Source organism: Telmatherina bonti (genome assembly GCF_933228915.1).
Source record: "Telmatherina bonti genome assembly, chromosome: 13".
NCBI classification, from domain to species: domain Eukaryota; kingdom Metazoa; phylum Chordata; class Actinopteri; order Atheriniformes; family Telmatherinidae; genus Telmatherina; species Telmatherina bonti.
In genome coordinates this window covers 30,558,454-30,584,740 of record NC_136611.1, presented here as the reverse complement: position 1 = coordinate 30,584,740, position 26,287 = coordinate 30,558,454, and the positions used below count along the sequence as shown (strand labels likewise).

Here is a 26,287-nt window from a genome sequence, read left to right as displayed (position 1 = left end):
AGCCAGCTTCTGCAGCCGGGGATCGGACCGCCAGGGTCCCCGCCCCTTGCTGCCGCCCAGCTCACATTGCACCCGACCCCTACGGCTCCTCCCGCAGATGGTGAGCCCACGGGAGGTGGGGCCCATGTAACCCTTTCGGGCTGAGCCCGACCGGGCCCCATGGGCGAAGGCCCGGCCACCAGACGCTCGCTCTCGTACCCCGCCTCCAGGCCTGGCTCCAGAGGGGGGTCCCGGTAACCCGCGTCCGGGCAAGGGAACATTCATGCCCAGGTTGGTCGTCATCATAGGGGTCTATGAGCCGTGCTTGGTCTGGTCCCTCCCCTAGACACCTGTTTGCCATGGGTGACCCTACCAGGGGCATAAAGCCCCCGACAACATAGCTGCTAGGATCTTCGGGACGCACAAACCCCTCCACCACGATAAGGTGGTGGAGGGGTTTTCACTACTGAAAAACATGATCATAAACACGGGTATGCTTAGTTCATTACTAAAGATGATTTGGTTTACAACTGATGAATGTGGCTGGTTGTATTCATGCTGGTATTCATAAGCCCATCTGACAGTCATTGTGAGCCATTTAGATCCCCCATCAGCACAGAGACCCTGCTGTTTCCAGTGTTATTGCACCATTTGCTACATTTAGGGACACATTAGCAGGTTCTCTATAAATGAACACACAAGAACTCAGAGGTCCTTGTCCAAGTCCATACATGTATTTAGTGTAAAACAAACAGCCAAAGCCCAATGAGATCTATAATATGCATTTCTAGAGACTTTGCTGCCCTAAAGTTGAGAAATTAAGTCGTACAACATTTTCTTTTAGAACCTTGCACATCGTTTCCGTTGAGTTGGATACTGCTGACATTTCCATGATTCTTATAGTTAGGATATGAGCATCTCCTGAGTTGGCGTCTGCATGTACGGGTCCCAACTATCCAGGTTATGCTTATTGCTCTTATAGGTAGTCTAGCCAACAATTACTTATGTAGCAATGGGGATGTTACCTGATGCACTGAGATGTACCTCGCTCTATTTCTCTAATAAATTAATGTATAAATATGCCAATATTGGCGTCTCTAACTTATTTCTCCTTTTTTCCGCAGGTCCTCCTGATTAAGTGCAATTGTACATATTGATCTGTCTTTCCTGTTGTCTCCACCCCAACCAGCAGAGGCAGATGGCTGCCCTCCCTGAGCCAGGTTCTGCTGGAGGTTTTCTTCCTGTTAAAGGGGAGTTTTTTCCTTCCCACTGTCGCCTCGTGCATGATCAGGATGGGGGATTGGATCGAAGTCACGACTCGATGCAATCAGTTGGTTTCTATTATAGGATATGTATGAATTAGCTTGAAATGATGTGTATCTTGGTTCGTGTATGTAAAGTGTCCTGAGTCAACACTGTTGTGAAGTGGCGCTATACAAATAAAGTTGAATTGAATTTTTTACATGCATTGTGGCCGATTCATAAAGAAATGCAACAGGACATTATTGGAGCATGACAGTAAAAGAAAAAGTGTAGGGCAAAAGATGAGACAAAGACTGTATTAAATGGTTGGATACAGCTCTTAGTACAGGTAGGATGAAGGATGGATACCAATTTTTTTTTTTTTTTGGATACCAAATTAACCAACAGGAGCTGCGTTGCTGAGAAAATCTGCTTAACTTCTATGGTGCATCTTTAACCAACTCTGCTGATAAAGCCTCTAATGCTTTGGGGAAATTATTTATTTTTACATCACAGAACTCGAAGGGTGACGCATAAATGACAAGTAAAATAAAATACTTACATTTTCCAAATCGCACAACCAATATCTTCCTAATTGGAGAGCTGCAGAACACTCCAGTTTTGTCTGAACATAAAACCATAACATCACATCCTGGAACACATTTAACACTAGGTGAAAAAAAATCTAAAACATTCTTGAACTAAATTTGTACATATATTGTAACTACTGTAGATATGAATAAAGACATTTAAATTTTAGACCCCTGGCTGAATTTTTACACATCCGTAAGCTTTAGGTATAAAAGGCTGATCCGTGTCAGCTATCTATCTTTTTTATATACATAAAAAGCAGGTTTGTCTGTAACTGAAGCTGTTAGCTTGGGTAAATAACTTGTTCAAAGGAACAGCTCAAAGGAAAAAGAGCTTGTCGGAGAGCTGGATGGCTGGTTCCGAGTGCAGGTGTTGGCCGGACAGGAAAGCCAGTTTATGGGCATACTTGCATGGTGCTGGAACGCGAATGGTGCCGGGCCAGTTCCAGTACAGATGACACATCTTGAAGGTCAACCTGTAATAGGACAATATCAATCACAAGTTTTAGACCTGATCAAAGTTTCTCACTTTAAAAAGGACTGAAAACATTCATTAACGTGAAAATACAAGTCCAGGAATGCAGCATGCACTATCAGGGAGAAGAACCAAGTGCCTTTTTTGAGGTATAAAATACAATCTAATACTTACAACAACAACAAAAGTTGGTCACATTTACCAAAAGACCCCAAATATCTGGTATTACAGAACTGGTTTATTTGACCTTTAAAGTCATAACTGGGAGTAATAAGTTCAGATCTAACTTATGAACTTCACTTTGAAAATGTGGTAGTAGGAAACTCACTATGATTTCTAACTTCCTGATATTTTCTAAGTATCTGGTCTTGGACATGGTAGCACCAGTGTTCTTCCTGTGGTATAGTAAGCATTAAAAGGGTCATACTTAATATCTAAATGTGTAAAAATAAATTATAAAGTTCAAGCAACATTATTTAAATATGAAAGATATAAAAACAGCTGTATAACATAGCTTGCTTATAAACATATGACCAAGTTGTCAGCTGCCATCATTAAATATTTTAAAAACATTTTGGAGAAGGTATACAAGGCCCTATGATGACAATTTTGGTCCTACAATTTCTGCTGTGGAAAACACTGATGGAATGACTTGGACAACGAAACTGGAAACAAGTGTAAAACATAGAATATTGTGGAATTTGCTGGTGCACCAACATGAAATGGTTAGGCACACCAGTACAAACAATTCAAAAAGTTATCATCATGGTCGTGATCAAAGCCAAGACAAATAATCATGTTGAATAAAATGATGAGACTTACCTTTGCAAGTGGTCTGGTGTGAGGTTTGTTGAGTTGTACAAAGAGATATAGTGTGTCGGGAATCCACAGCCTTGGCGAATGCTATGTGCCAGCAGATAAAAGTCCACCCTAAAATATCATGAAAGGAAAAGTGTTGAGTGAGAATTTTTCAGAGCAACAGCAGATGGGGTGACTAATGAGCGCATAATAGTTTATATACAAACATCAGCTAAAACAAAATGGATGTCAAGTTTTGTTTTTTTTTGTTTTTTAAATGCAAAAGGCTTAATTTAAACAGGGATGTTTCTAAAGGTTGTTACATTCTCCACGAGAAGCAAGAACTGAGTTCTTGCTCTTAAGGCTGTAAAGACAAGAAACAAAATTATTTTTCATCGTCCGTTTATTCTCCATGAAAAGCACGTCTGCAGGGGGGAGGGATCACTGCGTGGGGCGATGTCTGCTTTTACGTGCAATGAACCCGGTTGTCCTCCGCAAGGGAGCTTATGTTTTTTTTGCCGACATCTGTCTGTTTGTGCTCAAGATAACTCAAAAAGTTATAAACTGACTTTAATGAAAATTTCAAGAGTTGTGGGAAATGTGAAAAGGAAGAAGTGATTAAATCTTGGTGGTGATCTGGATCACCGTTTGGATCCAGGAATTTTTTAAAGGATTCTTTGACATTGTGCTTGGCGGAGGTTTCCGGTCTCCGAGTGTTTTTCTAGTTTCATATTTAACGAGTAACTTCGTCTATGGTGGGGCGGGTCGTGCACGCGGCGGCTGGGTCCGAGTGTTTTAATGCCACATAATGTTTGTAATTTCTCACCACCTTAAAAAGCAGTTTTATCAAAACAATCTGTTTCACCTGCAACAGCAAAAACGCGGAAGCGGCAATTCCACCTCCTGCTGTTTCCATGGTAACAACGCCCATCTCAAATGTCCGACCAATCACATGATACTTCTCGGAGCCCTGCAAGAAAAAGTTCTGCCAGCCAAATGTGTCGAGAACTGTCTTCAAATGCGTCCGCGAGAAAAAAATGACGTCATTTTTTTCTCGGGGCATCGAGAACAAGAAAAAAGTTCTCGCTTCTCATGGATGTGACAAGTTTTAGACAGTCATTAGGTTTATCTTTAAAATATGCGGTGTTGGAAACACCTCAATTCACACTTTTCCCAGCAAGCATGCATAGATTGTTACTTAATCCATGATGCCAATACAGGTGGTCCTCGGGTTACACGGTCTTGACTTTCGTTGTTTAAGACGCTCATTTAAAAAAAGTAAATAAAAAAATTAGAGCAAGTTTTTTGTTTAAGTTGCGAGAGTCTGTTTAAGCTCTTGTGACGCGGGACACGGAGCCTGGGACAACACCTTCGTCTGTGTATATTTTATTTTAAATGAAATGTTAATTTTAATTGCCAATACAATTTTTTCCACTAAAATAATGTATGTGTATTTAGATTTTAAGGGATTTAGAGGGTATTTAAGGGAAAATCCAATTCAAGCAGAATTTTGGGTTATGCCGCGCCGTAGGAACTGAACTCGTTCGTAAACAACAGCACCACCTGTAATATGACGTACATTTCCAATAAACAGTGTAATTTTCAGCTGTGTGAAGAAGAGAGGAGCTAGACATCACACACATCTGTACAGCAGCCTTTGTAATGTGTTACCAATCTATTTGTAGCACTTCTCATAGGAACAATCAATGTGACAATCAATGCCTCCCTGGAGAGGCTGTCTACAATATCCTCACATTTATCTGCATTGTAGCTCTAAACAGGTTGCTGGATCTCCCACCATAAATACATTTAGAGAATGAGTGGTTAACTACAACCTGAAGCGTGACACTGACCAGTCTTTCTGAGTGAGTGTGTGATCCACAACAGTTCCAGGTGGAGGAGTGCCATGAGTGTTTGCAACACATGAGTAGAGTGTGGTGTTGATGCGCTTCTGGATCACGATAAAGACCAGCTTGGGCTGGTAGCCAGGGAACGTCTCAAAGCATTTGATCAACTGTGGGATCTCATACTGCTCTACCATCTTCAGCTGGCCTTCAGACACACCATCCCGATACACCACAATCTTTTCTGGCAGGTTGTGGTTTACCTGGGGAGAGAAGCTCAAACTGTGATGTCACACTTTTCACTTAGACTGTAGTTTTCTCTGTAGCTTTCCATCTGCTTTGACAATTATTTTCCACTGGTAAGATCCAGAAGCTGATCTTACTGAGATTAATAAAGATCCACCTGTGACTGAGTTATCTGTGGTCTGAAGTTGAACAATTTTGTAAGGTACACTGGAAAATGGTTACCTCATAGTACTTCTGCAAAGCAGCCAGCAAGCAAACTCTGAAACCACTGATCAGTTCCTCATTTGGTGTCTGGAAAGTTACTCTGGAGTACCAGCGGGTCAGTGAACTACACAAGGCAAAGGGAAGTATGTTTATCATTAGTTACCACACTTACTTAGACATAACTTAATATAAACTGTCCGTCCGTTTATCCATCCATCCATCCATCTTCTGCTGCTGCTTATCGGGGGTCGGGTCGCAGGGGCAGTGGCCTCCCTCCCAACCCGGAGAGGGCAAACCACCCTATTCCGGCTGAGGATCATGGTTTCAGATTTGGAGGCGTTGATTCTCATTCCAGCCGCTTCACACTCTTTTGCGAATCGCTCAAGTGAGAGCTGGAGATTATGGCCAGATGAAGCTAACCTAATCCTGAGGTCATCGACCGGATCCCCTCAACACCTCGGCTGTGCCGAGAAATTCTGTCCATATAAGTTATGAACAGAATCAGTGATAAAAGGGCAGCCTTGGCGGAGTCCAACCATCACTGGAAACGAAATTGACTTACTGCGAGCAATGTGGACCAAGTTCTGACATCTGTCATACAGGGACCGGACAGCCTGTACAAAGGGGTCCGGTACCCCATACTTCCGGAGTACCCTCCGCCAGAGTCCCCGGTAAAATGCCTTCTCCCGATCCACAAAGCACATGTAGACTTGTTGGAAACACCCCCATGCCCCCTCCGGGACCCAAAAAAGGGTATTGAGCTGGTCAACTGTTCTGGGACTGGGACGAAATCCACACTGTTCCTTCTCCAAGATTCAACTATCTGGCGGACCCTTCTCTCCAGGACCCCCAAATAAGACCTTTTTAACCACCTCAGCCATCCCTGGCTGAGGGGGTGAGGTGGCCACCCCTGAGTCCCCAAACTCTGCTTCCTTATCAGAGGACGTGTTGGTAGAATGTCCCCTGCCTCACTGTGATACTCATGCAAAGGGGTCTCCCAAGTAAGCTACTTTAAGCTTCTAAAAGAGGCCCAGTTTCAAATAATAGTTTTATAATTCTGAGCATTTTAAGCATTATTTGGTATCAAGTTTATTCTATGAATACTCCAAGCAATCATCGGACGAGATGGCCTTAAAGCCTACCAGCTTCGTAATGTAAGAAGTGAATCCAGTCATGTCCAAAGTGTGGGAATGTCAATGTCAGTGTGCTGTGACAGATATGAAAACTTTGTTATATTTTGTGCTCCACACTAACTCAGAACGGCATTACATTATTAGTTGTCAAACAGAAGAACAGATCCACATGATGAAACACAGAAAACATTTGCTTACTTGTTCACACTTGCAACAAATCCCATGACTGACTGATGCACCTTGCTGGTGTCATGGTGGACATCAACTCCAACTACCATCAAGCTTTTCTGTTTAAGTGAGACAATAAACAGGAGGAAAAAAAAAAAATATTAGCAGAAACAGTGAGAGCCAGATATTGTCATTTAAATAAATAAATTAAAATTGTATCAACAGTAATGTATCATTATTTGATTAAATTTTTGTATCATCTTGTTCAATGATTACTGGGATAGGCTCTACCTTCCCGTGTTTCTGAATTGGATAAAGTGGTTAAGAAAATGGAATTTTCTACCAAATGCACATTAATTTTAGTTTTTGTCAGCGTTAACAGATTAATTTTGCCAGTACAGCAACAAGCCACTAGGGGGTGACTGCAATTTTTCACAGATAATGGCTGTGTCCCAATTCAGGGTCATCTGAATCCTTTTTTTGTCATTGTGGCACGCCAAGTGTTGTCCCAATTCAAAGGCTCCTTCGAATCCTCCCTTCAAAGCCGCACCACGTTTGGCTTCAGATTAGCATCCTTCACCGCCTCTTTTCTCCCAGAATTCATTGAGAGCCTGATAGTAAAAAATAAACAGCCCTCAATGGTGAAGGTACAACACCAGCAAGGCCTTTTTTTTTTTTTTAAAATGTATATACACACACACACACACACACACACACACACACACACACACACACACACATATTTGTCCCAGCAGACAAGCTGGGACAACGGCGGCATTGTGTACATTAACCAAAAATGAATTTAATTGAATGCGTCTAACCAGGATTATTATTCAGTGAAGTTATCAACTTGACAGAATGAGGGGTCAGCCAAAGGAGAGAGCTTCACTGTGCTCTTAGTAGGGCTGCTTGATTATGACTAAAATTATAATCACGATTACTTTGACTGAAATTGAGATCTCGATGATTTAACACAATTATCCAGTATTTTTAAACAACGCTGCGCGTCCTGGTGTTCTCAACGTATGAGGAGATGAATAACATTGGTAACATTCGTGACGTGATCTAAGACACAAGAAATAAGCATTGAACAGTCCTATTGAGGTGGGCAGGAATGATTTTCTATAACGGTCCATGTGACAGCGAAGCTGTCATAACGTCATATTATAACCGTCTAATGCACGGTTCCGAGTTGTTTAATGTGCTTTTACTGCTTGTGTAGGAACTATTTACATTGGCCTTGATGAATGTTGTATGCCAAACAACCGCTGTCAGGCTACAGCGCGTTTTTCTCATTCACCTGTTAAAAGACGGCTGATCTGAACCAGCTGATTAACGCGTTGTTATGGTAACGCCCCGTAATGGAGGGATATTACAGTGATTAACTCGACGAACTATGTATACGAATATAAAGCAGCCAGTTCTCACTGACAATGGTAGAAACTATGTTGTAGTGAACTTCCACAACCTACTGCAGTTATTCTACATTGACCTGCAGCCGGAGCCGACTGAGAATGGCCGCCTGGGAGAGGCTCCCGCTGCTCGACCGTTACAGTAACTGCAGAACAATATGTGCCTTCAAGTCAGTTGTCAAAACACTAGAAAAGCCTCTAATAACTCCAGTTAAAGTTGCTCCATTTGTTGCTCCAGAATTAGCAAGAACAGTGGGTGAATGAACCAAAGCGGTTGTGGGAGGAGTTTACAGCACAGCGCTGCAATGCCAGTGACGCTTGATTAGCAACTGAAGACAGCAGGAGAGGAAACTGCAAAGAAAAATAATTGCACTCTTATTTTTATGATCATTGAAAACCCAGATCGTAATTGAGATTAAAAATTCGATTAATCGCCCAGCCCCGAGCTCTTAGCCCAAGGAGAGCTCGCTGCCACTTCCTCATGTTTGTAATTTACACACACACACACACACACAGGTAAATGACAATGAATAAAATGAAAATTACTGGCACCATTTCTGTCATTTAAAAAAAAAAAGGAGAGAAAAAAAAGTGTTTTTTTGTGGAAGAATAGGATTAGTAATTAGATAAACTTGATATACACTATTCACAAAAAGTTACGGATATTCAGCTTTTGGGTGAAATTTCACAACAAGCCTAAAATACATTCAAACCTGTACAGGTGAACTTAATGTGATCTTCTCTAAGCTTTTAAATGCACATGTCCAACTGTTAAATGTTTCAATAAATTTTGCACAAGTTGCTGTTCTCTAACAAGGAGCTTAACGGCAAAAATCACGGCAGGTGTGTGATCCTTGAACTGACCAATAAATGTCCTGGTTCAATTAGAGCTGGTGTTTAAACAGTTGTCCTCATCATGCTGTTCACATTTTGACATCATGAGACCAAGACGACACCTAACAATGGAACAACAGTCCCTTGCCATTGCGATGCTTCAAACAGGACGTTCTCAGACAGAAGTGGCCACTGAGCTTGGAGTGTCACAGAGTGTCATCAGCAGGTTGCAACAGCGATATCGAGAGACTGGAAGAGTCACAGAAAGGCCTAGAAGTGGACGTCCTTTGGCCACATCCCGTGCTGATGACCGCTACATTGTGAACACTGCCCTGAGAAACCGGATGATGAATGCCACTCAACTCCAGGCACGTTTAAGAGAGGTGAGAGGCACCCAAGTGTCACGTCAGACCATTCGAAACCGTTTCCATCAGCGTGGTCTGCGTGCTAGACGACCTGCACGGGTACCTGACCACACCACCAGGCACAGGCATCATCGTCTTGCATGGGCCAGGGAGCATTTACGCTGGACGAGGAACCAGTGGGCCTCAGTGCTGTTCTCTGATGAAAGTCGATTCACACTGAGCAGAAATGATGGCCGGCAACGATGTTGGAGACGTCAGGGAGAGCGCTATGCATCAGCCACTGTTGTCACCAGGCCAGCTTTTGGTGGTGGCGGTGTTACAGTGTGGGCAGGGGTGTCCACTTGGTACAGAACTGCCCTACACTTTGTGAATGGTACAGTGACAAGTCCATACTACCTGAATAACATCATTAATCCAGTGATTGTGCCCCTACATGAACAGCACAGGCCTAAATCTTCATGGACGACAATGCTCCTGCTCATTGAGGCCGCATCATCAGGGAACGGCTGTTGGAGACTGGTGTACCTCAAATGGAATGGCCTGCACTCTCTCCAGACCTGAATCCCATTGAAAACTTGTGGGATCAGCTGAGCCGTCATGTAGAGGCTCGAAACCCTGCACCCCAGAACCTCAATGACCTGAGGGCTGCCCTTCAAGAAGAGTGGGATGCCATGCCTCAGCAGGCAATAAGTTGCCTTGTGAACAGCATGAGACGTCGTTGTCAAGCTGTAATTGATGCTCAAGGGCACATGACGAGATATTGAGACGTTCAAATTTTTTGTTGTGGTGTAACTACCATTGTTGTTACCTTTTGTGTTGAATGAATTTTTTGAGATGAGGAAATCAGTAGTGCATCCTTCTACTTAAATGTCTTACTTTTATATTATATCACTGTAGCATGAACATATTGCATTTTCCATAAATTTCACCTGAAAGCCAAATATCCCTAACTTTTTGTGAGTAGTGTATGTAGTTGCTAGGCAACGGATGACCATAGCGGAAAACCAAAAGGTGAGAAAGTTTTTGCAGCAGTGGCTCCTTCCCTTTGGAAACTTTCTTCCTCTCAGCCTCGTCAGTCAGTGACATCTTTTATAAAGCACTAAAAATGCATCTTATAAAACTTGCTTTTACTTAGTTTTACTTGTTTTTTGTTCTGTGTTGTTCTGCATTTTGTTTTTCATTGTGAAGCAGTGTGATTATTATCTTGAAAGGTGCCATATAAATAAACATTTACGTGCTTATTGTCTTAATCGACAAAAAGTATTGGTAAATAAACAACCCTAAGGCTCTTGTCTTACAGCTGTGCTGGTGCAATAGGCGTGTTATTACTTTTATGCTTTTCATACAGAATACCCACCAGAGGAACATTGACAGTCCACAGCTCTCCTCCTAACTTGCTATTCATCTGCAGGAGTATCTTCTGGGCAATGCTCTTCAACTTCATTTGCTGAGATATTGTCCTGACATTGATGACCTAATGACAAATACGAGAAATATATTTTTTCTAGATATTGTCTTAAAAACACCACCAACAACAATATTACTAAAGTATTCTAAGCAATACTCTCTTTTTAAGACATACTAGCTTGAAACAAAACATTACAAACCTGTGACGGTATGGGACTTTTAACACAGCACAGCTTTTTGATGGCGCTGTAGAGATCATCTCTGTTGCCAAAGATGATGCATACGACTAGTTGCAAATTTGGCTGTAAAAAAAAATGTGGAAAAAAATTGTGTACTTTGGTGCATTTGCATTATTGGCTCAGTTATCAGACCATGGTTCCACAATGAAATTATTTGTTAGATTTCTTTGTTACACACAAGCAGAGTTCACTGAGTGATTGAAATCCCAAAATGAGATATGCTAATGTCCTGAAACCCTTTCTGAATTAGAAGTCTTTGATAATTCCAAATTATTTGGCCACATGAACCACACAGTGAAATCTTTAGCTTTAATTTTTATGAACAAACAAATGTGACTACATCCCAAAACTATTTAAATTGCACATATCTATCTAAAGCAAATACTTGTACAAGCTTATTTAACCCAAATTTCTATAAGCAATACCTCACTGGTGAGCACAGACTGGATGCTCTTGACGTAAGTCTCGGTCCGATCGTCATTCAGCTCCAACCGAATGGGCCGCTCTAGCTTAACCCCGATAGGTCCAGCTACCTTGTTAAAGGTGGAAATCAGCTCCTTTGCTTGGTCTGCACAGCGGCGAGAGTAGAAGATGGCCCAGATGTTTAAGGGGATCTAAGAACATCAGTCAATCGGGAGAGGAAAAAAAATCAATCCCTTAAGTCACTGAACAATTATTTTGTTATTCTTTTCTCAACTAAAGCTTTCATTGCCTAGGGAAAAAAGATGTCGCACTGCTGCTTAGATAGCTTAGCTTGCAATAGAAAAACAAGTATTCATATGACTTACTGAGCTGATTGAGGCATCCCTCACTACCTCTCTGGACCAGGACACATCAGCACCAGTTGGAAAGGATGAAGACTGAAGACAGATGGTTTCAAGGGGCAGTGTTCTACCTTGAATCTGCAGCGGAATAAAAAAAATTTCTATTCAGAATTTTGGGATGCAACAACAGGACGATGACCTGGAGCCAGTTTTGTGCATGATCAGCAAAGACCTGAAAATCATTCAGATACTGATCCTGTGAGAATCGAAGCTTCAACTTAATGTATTATTATTAAATGAAATCTGATCAATCAAAATGTTGCTGCGAGTACCTTTAAGTGTACTTGTGCCATTATGGAGGCAATTTTAAGAGGGGTGGTGGATGACTCCATTGACTCCCCCCTATGTTTTTTTTAAGGCCGTTTATTTGTCAAGGACAGGATAAAATACGAGACTGAGACCAGACTGAGTACAGAGACACTGCACCAAGTTTAAACTTTCTAGCTAGCTTCCATCTGCAGTCCCTGTGGTCAGACAAGAAATAAAAAAAAAAGGTCATATTAATTTTTATCTAATTGTACATTCTGTACAAAACCAGATGCCAACAGCAGTCATTTAAGGTTACCGCTCCTACAGAACAGCTTTACACTATCTTTTTATTGATTGTCTTATGTTATTCATCTTATTTACTTGATAGCACAACATTTTTGTCATTACATGATTTATGGATAGTGCACCGTGGAGTTCCACACCAACCCACACACGTGCACTTATGTACAAATGTGTGCCTATTATGCTAAACAAGCAGAGTTTCCTAGTCATTGCAGTTATTTCTGAGGTGCATAATAGCATCAAGTTGATTCAATAGATATGCAGGTATTCTAATTGTGAATAAAAATATCTGAGCTCAGTATTTTAGAGAATTTTTAGAGGGACTCCACTGAGTTGAGCAGTTTTTATTTGCGTCTTCCGGGCAATTCAATTCAACTCAATTCAACTTTATTTATATAGCGTCAAATCACGGCAATGCCATCTCAAGACGCTTTACAGACAGAGGGGAAAACATACTGAAGGCCAATTCATAACAGCCTATATAAGGAAACCAACAGATTGAGTTGAGTCCAACTCAATCTCCCATCCTGAGCAAGCACACTGGCAACAGTGGGAAGGAAAAAACTCCCTGTTAACAGGAAGGAAACCTCCAGCAGAACCCGGCTCAGGACAGGCAGCCATCTGCTTCTACTGTGTGGGGGGGGAAGAGGACAGAAAGACAACAGACAACAGGAACTGCTACTCCCGGCCAGGGAGACCTGCTGAGACAGGAGACATACATGTTAATGATGCAACACTGTTATTTGGGGGGGGGGGGTAAAAGAGAGAGATAAAGAGGAAAAAGAAAGAAGCTCAGTGTATCAGGAAATGTCCCTCAGCAGTCTAAACCTATAGCAGCATAACTAAGGGATGCTAACCATCCCTAGCTATAGGACTTATCAAAAAGATAAGTCTTCAGCCTAGTCTTAAAGGTGGGGAGGGTGTCTGCTTCCCTAACACTAACTGGGAGCTTATTCCATAAGAGAAGGGCCTGATAACCAAAGGCTCTGCCTCCTGCTCGGCTCTTTGAGACTCTAGGAACCACAAGTAAGCCTGCAGTCTGCGAACGAAGTACTCTGCTTGGTATATAAGGAACAATGAGGTCTTTGATATATAGTGGTGCCTGGTTGTGGAGGGCTTTATATGTAAGGAGAAGGATTTTAAATTCTATTCTAGATTCAACAGGCAGCCAATGAAGAGAGGCTAAAACTGGAGAAATATGATCTCTCCTGCTGGTTCTGGTCAGGACTCTGGCTGCAGAATTCTGGATCAGCTGAAGGCTTTTCAGGGCATATTTAGGACAGCCCAGTAATAGAGAGTTACAGTAATCTAGTCTTGAAGTAACAAAAGCGTGAACCAGTTTTTCTGCATCACTCCGAGACAGAATGTCCCTAATTTTGGCTATATTATGTAAATGAAAGAAGGCTGTTTTAGTAACCTGCTTAACATGTGGGCCAAAGGACAGGTCAGGGTCAAATATTACTCCAAGGTTTCTCACTGTAGCACTGGAAGCTAAAGTAATGCCATCCAGGATCATTACAAAACCCGAAAATTTAGCTCTGAGTTTTACAGATCCAACGAGAATTACTTCAGTCTTATCTGCGTTTAAGAGGAGAAACTTTCAAGACATCCAAGTCTTTATGTCTATGAGACAATTTTGTAGCCTATTGGGCTGATTTCTTTTGTAAATGTAATGTGACTTCATAGCTTAATGTACAGATCAAATGATGTTTTGTACATTTAGTCTACAAAAATCAGCAATATCGGGACAAAAGCATGTCGTCACAGCCCTACTAGTTATGATGTAAGTAACGATTCTGCCTTTAAGTATTTTGCCAGCCTTTTGAGTGTGTCCATCATACACACAGACAACTCCAAGTTGAGTTAGAACATCGAAATGTAAGATAACCTATCATATTTTAATAGGATTAAAAGCTACATTTTTTTCCTTTTTTTTTTTTTTATAGGTGCGTTTCCATGACTCCTAGAATTGCACAAAACCCAAATATCGCAATAAAAACTGCTAATGATGACTTTAAAAAAAAGTCTCAATCATCGGTAAAAAGTTTTTACACTCATGAGGGGTTTTTCCAGACGTTTTGATATAAAAACATTTTGCAAAAGTGTAAAGGAAACACTTTTTTTTTTGCATTTACGTGTCCCAGTACATGACATGACGGTGTCATGACCAGTTTATTTTTGGTAAACATGGCGCTGTGTCGAGCAAACAGCAGCAAATTTCAGAGTGTTACAGTGAAAACGAGGAAGAAAAGCTTAGAAGAGCCGTAGCAAATTATCTGCAGCAAGTGGAAAACCCCAAAATAACGCTATGTGGTTACCATGCATAATCCACAATTTTCATAAAATCTCGCCAGAAAAATGAGATTTTACAAGACTTGAGGCTAATGCGCTAAACACCGTTCAACGGAACACCCGCAAATCACAGCAGTTTGTCAAAACTTACAAATATCGCTTTTATTTTGCAATTTTTTCCATTACATTTAAATGTAATGAAAACGCAGCTTATAGGTACAATTCACCAGATGTTACTGCCTTTCCTAACAATGAATTGATGAAATGTTTCTTACAAGTGACAGATTCTTACCGTCAGGATTTCAGAGCCAATCTCCAGTCCCCATCGACTGATCTCCTTCAGACTCTCAGGATTAGAGCTGATATTCTTCAGGAGCTGCTTTACTGAATGGACATGCTGCTCACTACTCACATTGATGTGCATCGTCAAGTCCTGTAAGATATTCAAATGTTCTTAAAAACTTTGTATTAAAAAAATAAATAAAAAAAAAACAAATAAAAAAATAAATTCTGAAACCTAAATTTATCTTTGAACAATGTCATATGCTACTGTTATTTGACTGATAGGTCGATTACTGGATACCTTACTATAGACAAATTCAAGAATCTTTTTTAACATTAAAACCATTTGTTCCTATCATTAGTGCAACTAAATTTTCAAATAAGTTAAAGAATGAACAACAAATTTAATCTTCATTCCCAGTTATGGTAATAATCCAAAGACACAAAGTGGAAGCAGACCGAAATAAATAGTTGCAGTAAAGATTGGTTTAAAAAACAAAATATATATCTTCCCAGAAGATATATAATGGAATATATTCTTTATTGGTCTGTTATATGAACAGGCTCCCTCTTACAGTGAGGTACTGTTGGTGTTTAAACATGGCTTTATAAGACAAGAAGAAAACCAAAGAAACACACTCACTTTCATAGCTTTAAAGTCCTTCAGCATCTTCTCTGGGATTCCAGTCATGAAGGAAAGCTCGGGCACTAAAAGGATTTCTCCAGTTATGATTTGCTGCATTTGCAGGGATATAAAATAATACATTAGGAAAAACAATGTAAAACCACCATTAAGTAAAATAAAGTAAATAAACAGTGAAAATGTTGTGTTCATGAAGCTTCTGCACAGGAAGGAAATCCAACATACTGATATTTCATGTGATTATCAAATTCACCTTGTATTTGGAGATTTCAACATCTATTTAATGAATCAGAGTGCTGTGCAAATTCTTCTTCAGCACATTGTAATGTACCGAACGGTCTGGAGTCAGACAACATCACATTGTATCTTAGCTCTAAGGTCCAAGCTTATTACTCGCTAGCAAGCAGAAGCTTTTTTTCTATCAGCTTCCATGCTAAAGGCTACATGGGAAACTGAATACTCACTGCTTCACCTAATTTAATAACTTGCACATTACAATGGTGCTATAAATAAATCAAATAACTAACTTATAGTTACATAAAAAAGTTATTATTTACATGTATATAAGTTATTGAAAAGAAAATACACATATAAATTTACAATTCTTCTACACTTTTGGCTTTTCCAGTGTTACCAACCTGCTTACATCCCCCAGTGCTAGATGCATGGAGAAGATACACTGCATGTGCCTTTCTAACATAGAATAATCATGTTTACCATAAAAAAAAAAACAAACAAAAAAAAAACAACAAAAACATAATTAGGTGTCACATCTCATGATTCATGTTCATCTGGGGGAAAAACATGCTGCTGATGAGAAAAAAAAAAAAAAAAAGAAAAAAAAAAAGGACAATGGTCCTGTTGGAATCATATTTTTAAGCAACATAGTTTGAATCCTCTCAAACAAAAATAATCTGGGTGTTGATGGTAAGCAAGACCTGCTGTGGCCACAGGGTGGTAGTCTGAGACAGGAACTAATGTGTGCCAAGTAAGTTGTCTTATTTCAAGGCCTTGGCTTAATCCTATTAATTTGCCTGGTTTTGTGTGTCTCAAGAAGCAGAAGGACGATTTTACCTTCCCTCCTGGCTTGGACCTCTCCTTGGGTCGGTGAATGAGTAAAGGCTGGTTAATGTCCTTGACTGTGATCCCATAGTTCTTGCTGTTAAAATATCAAAACAAAGGAATAACATAAAACATACACTAATGCCATTTCATTGCTGGCCAGAAGATAATATAGAACTGTGAGTATTAAAATGCACACGCTAAACCTCCCTGCTCAGTTTTGCTGAGTTCACGGACAAATTAGTCTCACCTGTAGTACTCCAAAAAGGTGGTTTTTGTGCCATCCATCAGAGTGAACGTGTCCTTGGGAGACTTGTTCCATTCAATGGCATCAATGCGGTAGGTGCGGTTGTTATAGCGGGTGATGACAATGCTACCAACGAGTTCTTTGGTGCATTCATCTTGGAAGTTTTCCCTACTATGCTGGTACAATGTGTTTCTGACAGACAACAGAACAAAACAAAGTTCTTATTTAAAATGAGTGTCTTCTTTTGTGCTTCTCATCTTTAAACAGGTAAAAATGGGACAAGACTAATAATGGTGAATGGACTGAGTAACCCTATCTCATAAATACGGCCTCCCTCAAAAAACACCAGTTTAAATACATCTGCAAAGGAAATGGAAATAATGGTGAGGAGTATTCAGTTCTCTCAGACATATCACTAAGACCATCATATCCTGAAACCTACTATTTAAATAATATATACCATCCATATATAATGAATACAGTTGATCTGTGTGGTTTAGTCATGGAATAATCAATGTTCAAAAGACATATGATATATTTCTGTATCCACACAAAGTATTCAGTACAGAAAATAAAAGAAAAATAAAAAATTCATACTTCATGTTCATTATTTTTAAATGGTGAATTAAAAGGGGGAAAATATTCACAATCTTTAAGGTAAACGCTCAGCCCAATACTTGATAAAGATTGATATACAAACCACTTTAATACTATATGAAGTAGAAGAATGTAGTTATGTAAGCAGCTCTTTATTTTCCAGTGTAAACTCACACGACATCCAGCACAGAGTCATTCCGCAAAACTTTGTGAATCACATCCACAGACATGTGCAGACCTCCATCTGTGTGCTTAATGCAGGTGGAAAAGCCTGGCCAAACTTGCAGTCTACACAAGACACCAGACAATAAAGGGGGTGAGAGGACTATGAATTTTCTAGACATCTGGAACTGATGTTTACAATAATACCAACCGATGTTTTCCAAGAACGACTGCGCTTTCTGGATCGAAGTGATTTCGGCCCACCATCTTCAGTCCAATAATTTTCATTACCCTAAAAAAAACAAAACAAAAAAAACAAAAACAAACCCATGACATGGCATTGTACTCTTATTTATACAATCCTAACACCACACCATGACAGCAAAAGAAATGTTTTTTCTTTCAGTCTCTGAACAAATAAATGATACAAGAATCTGCTTAGTTTTGTATTGCAAACTTTTTTCTGGAATAAAATATTTCTGGAGGTTACTTTGCCACAATGCATCAGCTATTCAGCTATAAGGAGAATAAACATCTGGAAAATACCCTCCAAACTGCAGAACTATGGGCATCTTTAAGAAACCACTCTTACGCACAACTTTGTTCTTAAATCCTACTTGTGAACATATTTTATCCGTTTTATTCATTCAAGAACACATCACAGTCGAGGTGGGTTAAATTCTTATGCTGCTCTTACTACCAATATCAGTGCAAACAACAGCACACACACCAGATCCCTTCCCTCTACCAAAACAACATCATTCCACTCCCACTCCACCTGCTTACAGCAGATCAGAATTCCGTGGTTCACAAACACATTTCAAGAGTCTGATGGAAGGTTTTTGTATAAAGCTTTCCAAGTAAGACTTCAGAACAAATTTAGGCAGATTTGTATAAAGACATTGGTGAAAGAGATCATGTATTTTAATGAAAATACCTCCTGAGTACCACATTGTAGAAAGGGATACAAAGATCAGAACTGGGCGGCAAAATCTTTGTCATCTGGATTTGTATTTGTATTTCCTCATTATCTGTCCGTCTCAAACTTTTCAGAACAACCACCTGTATAAAGTTAGATTAAAAAAGTAAGTCACAGGGTAAAGTTAAACATAGATTAAACACAGATTTAGCGTATTTAGTGTATAGTTCTGCACAATGACACAAACAAAAACCCTACATGGTTAAACTTTTATGCAGATAAATAACCGGATATAATCAACTACAATTCAAACTTTATTAATGCAAAGAGATTTATTCTGTAAAATTGAGGAAAGTCAAGCAACCTAATAGCTATATTTACCTCATCTAGCTTAACTGGCAAGTACAGTATGGAACCATCAAAAGCCACCACTTCACCAGTGATTGAACGGTGATCTTTCATCATACCAAAACGCATCGCCATTGATTCAACATTTGGCCTTGAAAAAGAAAAAACAAAAAGCAAACAAGATATTTAGATTCTAAACCAAATTTTGTTTTTAGAATTTATCCCACTCACAGAAACCTAAAAATAGTGGAAGCCAAGATAAAATTTCCTCTCTCTCTGCTGTTTGATTTTCAGAATGACTGCAGTGATGAGGGAAGCTGTTATTTATCCGTTACTTACGTGAACGTAACATGGTACTGATAGACCGCCTCATTCTTGCATGTAATCGGTACATAGTTTGATCGCACAGTTATGGGAGATCCTTTTGTTCCAGCTTTGTTGATTGGCTCACTGAAAGGAAATGACAAATACATATTTAGATAATTTCTGTGCAATTCTCCAAATTTATTATACTTCTGTACAAGACAAAGTTTTATAGCTTGTATGTGTAACTTGTAAAGACTCATTGAATTGAAAACATAACAATCTAACATTAATTAAACCCAGGAGATAATTCCCCCCCCCTTTTCAATGACAAGTGATCAATCTCTCGCTTGACTTCTCGATCTTGGCAAATGTTGCTTGTCGAAAATTGGCTTCTTTTGCCAAGATAATGCCAAATTCAGATTGTTCTGTCTAATATTGGATTGCATTGATGTTAAATATTTAGACATTTGTTATCTCTCATGCCATGAATCCTGCCATGTTCAACAAATAAAACGCTGAGAAAATTACAGGCATGTACCCTCCGCCTCCACTACAAAGTTTAAGGTGTATTTTAAAATGGACATTTTAATCATAATGGATGATTTAATCACAGAATTTAGGCTGTGAACCTCAAGGTTGTAAGAAAATATTGATATATTGAAATATTGCAATATTTTGTGTGACATCGATATTAAAAGCACTGTATCTATTTTTCAAACAACCTATCTTTACGGATGAGGCCGTTTTTCATTTCTTCATTCAACTTGTGCATAAATATCAGGGTTTTCATGTATTCTGCTGTGAAATATAGATCCTGTTCTTATTCAGTAAGTTGATGTCGAGCATGCAACAGTTCAGTGTTTACTACTAGTAAAGAAAAAATGCAATATATTGTCAGTACCCTGATATATTGTCAGATATCCTGTTGTCGGTTCATACTGTTATACATATCATATTGTCTGATTCTTGCCTTACACAACCCAAGTGAAACTGGGGAAACACTGGAAAATGTAGGCAACAATCTTTTGATATTGTATTTCAGAAGTGCATTGAAATTAGATCAGATCCTTTTAATTACTCATTACTCCACAATATCGGATTTTAATGCTCATGTATACTAACTGTAAAAAACTGGGAATCTGAAAAAGTTTAGCCTTGAAGTTTGGTGGGAGCACAGACACCCCCACTTGCATATTGATATTTGAATGCCTGCAAAATTGCACACATGCAAGACGTATGCAAAAAGAATTATTGCTCCAAGTGCAGAGAAATTACACTTACATATCACCCCTGCAACTTACGTCAGAACTCCACTGGGTCTTCAGAAAGTCAGTAAAAAGTGCTTTATGACCATATATATCCATGCTGAGGGTGTTTTATGGATCTGATCTGGTGTTTACAGCCCTTTCCACATTTAAACACATATCCAACTTTGCAAGCATGATTTTTAGTGTTTTCTGCATGCAAAGACCTCGCTAAAACAGGAAGTGATGCTATTCTACCCATGAATGGTCATCTTCACGGAAAAAAAACTTTTTAGTTTGATGTCGCCCTCTTACCATCAGTCCCTTCTTATTTCTTGTTCGTTCACAAAAACAGAGGCAACACACACCAGACACTCACCACATAGTCTCTACACTCACACAACCTTAAATAACGACACTATAAACAGCTTCTGGAGCAAGCTAGCCACCAATTAAAAGGCCGGATGAACCCCAGGTTTATGTTGACCCGTCTGATCTGATACAGATTTTGCTGAAAGTGGAGATAAAACCAACTTCATTTTCATCTGCCCCATGACAGATATATATACCTTTTAAATTTTTTGGTGTTACCAAAATGTTAGAAAAATGTATTACTGCCATATTGAATAGATCTAAAGCAGCAGGTAATGTTGAAGATGATGAAAAAATTGGCCCTCCTTAACCCTGGATGGATGCAAAGGGAGAAGAAAATCTATCTACATCAAACTGAGTCCCACAGTTCCAGGAGACACCTGGTGATGTACATTAGCTGCTGAAAAGGAAAGAAATAATCTGAAAACTCACCTTATCTCCTTAGTCCATTTTTAGATTGCGTTTTTTTTGGTAGATATTTATTTTACAAATGGAATTTAAAATGTAAGGTAATCTTTTCTGAACTTTTAAAAGTCAAAACTATTTTTTGTTATTTAATGAAGATTTATGAATGAATGTGGTCTTAAACATCTGTTCACAAGCATCTTGTACAAGTATCTGGTACAGTAAGATTTGACTGGACTTCTGTAAATAATTTATGTACACAGTCTTTTGGCAAATTGTGCATGTTAGTTTTGTTTTTGTTGCCGTTTGTAAAGTAAAAAAAAAAAAAAAAAAGCAAAAGCTCAATAAACAAATTGCATTTGGTTTAAAAAGTCTTTGTCCAGCTTTTTACATTTACAATTTTTAGAGTTTACGCTTAGGTACGTTTTGATTCAGAAAACTGTGTAAAAACCAACAGGCCATTTTCTTTGATCTGTGGATTATTGTCATTTTTTTTAACAATTTATTTGGATTTGACTTGATTCCTAAATATCATAGTTTAGAATATTGGGATTGTATTGATGTATAGCAAATTAAAATGCTCCCAAAAAAATGGGGCATGTGAAAATGTGTAAACTTGCTCAGACAGACTTTTCTATGGTAGGGGTCTTAAAGTGCTGATTTCCTCAAAAATTGGCTGTTGTTCAATATCTGTAAATGAATAAATATCAAATTTAAATAAATAACAATTAGGCCGTTGAGAATCAAACTGATTGAGGAAATTAGTGATGATGCTCAGCTGTACCTTCTTCTGTAAATGCTTCACTTTACCATCTAACATCTGTCTCCTTACATCTAAAATGCAGCAGTACTCTGTAGTATCCAGTGTCCAATGCCAACTCTTGGCTTTGGCTGACATTTGCATCTTTCAACTTGTAGAAGTCTAAATTTCTCAACGTCTTCATGCTTAAAATAGCGGAGTGGAATTTAAACTGATGGGAACAAATATCAAAATTGCAAACAACTTGCATCAGATGGTATCTCGGTTTGGTTTTCCATTGCCCCAATGCATAAATTCTAAAGAAAAATATGATACGTACCGTGTGACCTCCATTACTAGCTCCTTTGCTGTGGTATCTTGACTGGTGAGGACAGGGCCCACAGTTCCTTCAGAGTATTTGCATTTCATTAGACATATTAAGTGAAAACCATTCAAACACATTTATGAAAATTAGGATTTTCAGTACAAACACTGATAAATAATAATGTGCTCATAGCTATTGATAGTGCTGTCAATGTAATTTTAAAGCATTTCCAGGTACCTGTTTGCTGTGGGTGTTGAGCTATTTCCATCTTCGGTGTTGCAGATATAGATTGGATCTGACCTGGAGGAAGCAGAGGATGTCCTCTTCCCATTCCAAGCTGTGGCATCGCTGCTCTTCCCATCATCATTGGAGGGGACAAAGTTCGGCCATAAAAACTGTAACAGATTGAAGGGCCGACAGTAGCCAGAGGTAAAACTTGGTTTTATGTTGACAAAGTTTCCGCGTACCTTTAAAAAAAAAAAAAAAAGCATATTCCCATTTACATAATGATACATGCCACACCTTTAACTGATCATAGCCTACCTGCTGCCTCTACCCATCTCTCCAGGTTTACTGAGGCTCTCTGCAGTGCTCTGAACAGTGAATGGAGAACCTTGCTCCTTTGCATCTCCGGAATCTCGAATATATCCTCTTCCTAGATCAAAATATAATATTCTCAAAAATGATTAAGCTCAAGGAATTATGTTGCAGTGGCTTTGTAATTCTCCCATTAATGCACTTGCCTAAATTAATACTCAACAAACAAAAAGTACACTTGGGCTTATTCTCGGTTTGCTGGCAACAGACATTAAATGTCATATACAAAATGTTAGTGATGCTACTTCAGTGAACGTTGTTAAGGCTCAAAGCAACCTATCCACTTGTGGGGAAATAAATGTTAAATTGACAGAAGGATAAGTTATTAACAAACTCGTACCTGCATGACTTTCACAGCATTAACAAGATGTGCTCCATGTTCAGAAAAAAATAGATTCTGCAGCTAGACTGGCCCATCAGGTCCCATTTGACAACACAATGTCTAGAGCATACATGTAAATTCTAGTAAATAACTGACTGATTCAAATATAACTAAATACATACTGATTCAGTAAACTTATAGATCTATTAGTTTCCTTTTCCAGTAACAGGGACCCTACTCTCGCAAGGCTTCCCGATCTTTAAATATCTGAGCATACAACACTGAAAGGTTATTTGTGCCTCATCAATCCAAAATCAGGCGTATTTAATTCACTACTGGATTACATTCACCTGTTAACTATCAAACTCTCTCATTAACAGCTAAAGCTAAAATTGTGGGCTCCATCAGGCTCAACACACACTATGTTTATTAAATAACAGGAAGAGATATCACCGTGCACGTACCCACTGCCCCCACTACAAGGTCTCCTGAACTGCATCCAAGTTGAACACAAGTTGTTTCAAGTCCCATTTTCTCCAGAACAGGTTAACACTTACACTTTTAGCAACAAACTAAACTGTCTGATATTATTTATCTGATGCACATGACCGTACATCATGGCTGCTTTGTGTCCAAAGTGATGTTTCAGCTTGATGCCACACACGTACATGTACACACACATTAGTGGACAGACAACACACTGGAAAACAAAACCCAACGAGGTGAACATGGAAAAACTCTGGCTCCAGGGAAGAGCAGCCAGAGTTGTGCTGAGAACATCAAGTCCAGTGCAGGAACACTCACACATCGGGAACAAGCTGCATCTATCATCATTGCAGCAATTTCTGTAATATTACAGTGGAAAATTAATACAATATTCTTAGTAGGCTTAATTACCGTGAATGTGTTACCTGAGATCTAAACTTTAAGAATATTTAGAGTGAATTCAATTAATAAAATGGTTTTCAAAATATTAAAAAGAATCCCGATTATAAAAATAAAAACAATCGGGCCTTTCGGGCTGTGAACCTGGAAAACACTGACTGGTAAGTGCAGGCAACAATCTTACTAATATTATATTTCAGAAGAGGATGTAGCCACAAAAGATTATTGTAGTAATTTTATTACTCCCTGATATCTGACTTTAATGGTCATGTAAATGAGTCGGTGTTGTATAAACGCTATCAGACCATGTTTTTAATATTCAGGATACACTGATGTTACATAAATACCTGTAAATGAATCACTTTAAAACCAAATTTATTCCATATCTAATCAAATCAGGCTGTTTTGAAATGAATCAGGAAATTAGTGACAACACCTTGTCCCAGTAAATTAACATACTTTTTCCATCAAAAGAGAAATTAACACACTTTACTAATCTTATTTAGCAGTTTAGATTAAATACATTACAACTCAGCTACACAATGTTTTATAAGACCAAATTTGCTCGATTTACTGTTTTGGAATGGCAGAAAGAGGTCCTCAGAAACAGTTTCCCCTTCTGCAGGGTAGATGGCTTAAAAAAAACTGAAGATCTGGTTCTCATGATCTGATTAACTGCAGCTTTTTTGGACTTTATCAGCTTCGTCAAATTGTCTTGAGCAGACATACAGTTGTGCTGATATTTATTCGTACCCTCTCATTAAAGAAGGAAAAAAACAGCTGCCTGTAAAATAAGCTGAAATTGACTAAAGAAATAAATAAAAATTTTTTATGAAAATCATTACATTATTTTCTAATTCTGGTTTAATAGAATTTTTTTTTTAAAGCAAACAAGAAAGATAATTTATTACATGTTTCATCAGTCATAAACTAATATTTTGTTGAACAATCCTTTAATGTTTCCGCTACAGTCAGGTGTTTTCTGTTCCTCTCAGTCAGACTTCTGCACCTGTTGACAGGTATTTTGTCTCACTGTTCAACAGAAAAGTGCTCTAATTTGTCCAGGACCAATTTGTTTGTTTGTTTTTCCTTTCTTCAACTCAATTAAATGAAAAAACAGTGTCTTATATTACTAAATTATATTTTTGTAAATTTTTAGTTATTGTTCCTTATTTAAGTCTCCAGTTATTTGAGTGACTGTTGTAAATTCAGCCTTTTTTTTTTTTAATGAAAGGGTATGAATACATATGAGCACAACTGTATGTAACAATGTTTGCTTTTATTTTCACAAAGAATATTCTCAATACAGACCCATTGGCGGTGTTCCTCTTCCCCAGGAAGTCGTGGTTTCAATTCCCAATTCACCAAACATTGAGACGAGTGTTGATCCTTGATGCCCAGCCAACATGCTAACCTGTACAAGGAAGACAACTGTAGCTGTTTTTCCATACAAGACACTGACAATAAAATTTAAACAGGCAAACAACATATGATTTTATACCCATTGTTGGTTCACACCTGCTTTGTTTTCAAAGTAGAGGGACCTTCTGTTGGGTCTGATGTCACTTCAAATGAAGAACTGTGTCCATGTTGTGCCGTCAGTGTAGGCAATACGACACCTCTGCCAACCCCAACACCCGAGCCATTAGGCGGGAGCAACAGCCCTCTACCATGTCCAACCACCGGTTTAGGGAGAGGTAGAGATATAACCTGTCCTCGAGCGGTATCTGCAGGAGGGAGGAAACCCCTGGCTTGTCCCACACCAGGCCCTTCTGAAGCCAGTGGCAGCCCTCTGCTAAGTCCTAGTGCTAACTGCTCGGGCTGCAGTCCACTTCCGCGTCCTAGCCAAGGGACGCCTGTCATGCCACTGAGGTTGGGAGGTTTGTTTGGATCCATCTTTCATAAAATTGTTGTTACTGCAAAGGGGAAAAAAAGTGGTGCATTTAAATCTGTCACTTGCTATATTTGGACTTTAAAATTAACACATTTAGTTTTAAAAAAAAACAAAAAAAACAAAAAAACAAAAAAACAAATAACTTAAACTTGAGCTTGTTTTATCACCATAATCCAGGGTTGTACGCAGTTGGTCCTCAAAAGCTGCTGTCCTGCAGGTCTTTGATGTATCCCTGTCCCAAAACACCTGGCTCATAATAACTGGGTCCCACAGCCAGTGAAGTTCAGGTGTGTTGGAACAAGGATACATGGAAAACCTGCAGGACATCAGCCCT

The 26,287-nt window shown here is 39.1% G+C and overlaps 1 protein-coding gene across 1 annotated transcript; it reads right to left on the bottom strand.

The window, feature by feature from the left end:
- Positions 1-2,130: 2,130 nt before the first annotated feature.
- Positions 2,131-25,955, bottom strand: piwil2 (piwi-like RNA-mediated gene silencing 2; the record flags this gene model as incomplete). Its single annotated transcript, XM_079251715.1, has 22 exons — positions 2,131-2,287; positions 3,109-3,216; positions 4,938-5,191; positions 5,397-5,502; positions 6,710-6,798; positions 10,648-10,764; positions 10,898-10,999; positions 11,362-11,550; positions 11,725-11,838; positions 14,897-15,037; positions 15,530-15,622; positions 16,604-16,688; positions 16,842-17,030; positions 17,610-17,723; positions 17,809-17,889; positions 18,535-18,659; positions 18,898-19,015; positions 19,204-19,314; positions 22,271-22,337; positions 22,493-22,650; positions 22,799-22,910; positions 25,730-25,955. The coding sequence occupies 22 exons, from the start codon at positions 25,953-25,955 to the stop codon at positions 2,131-2,133; spliced, it is 2,856 nt and encodes a 951-aa protein (XP_079107841.1).
- Positions 25,956-26,287: the final 332 nt, after the last annotated feature.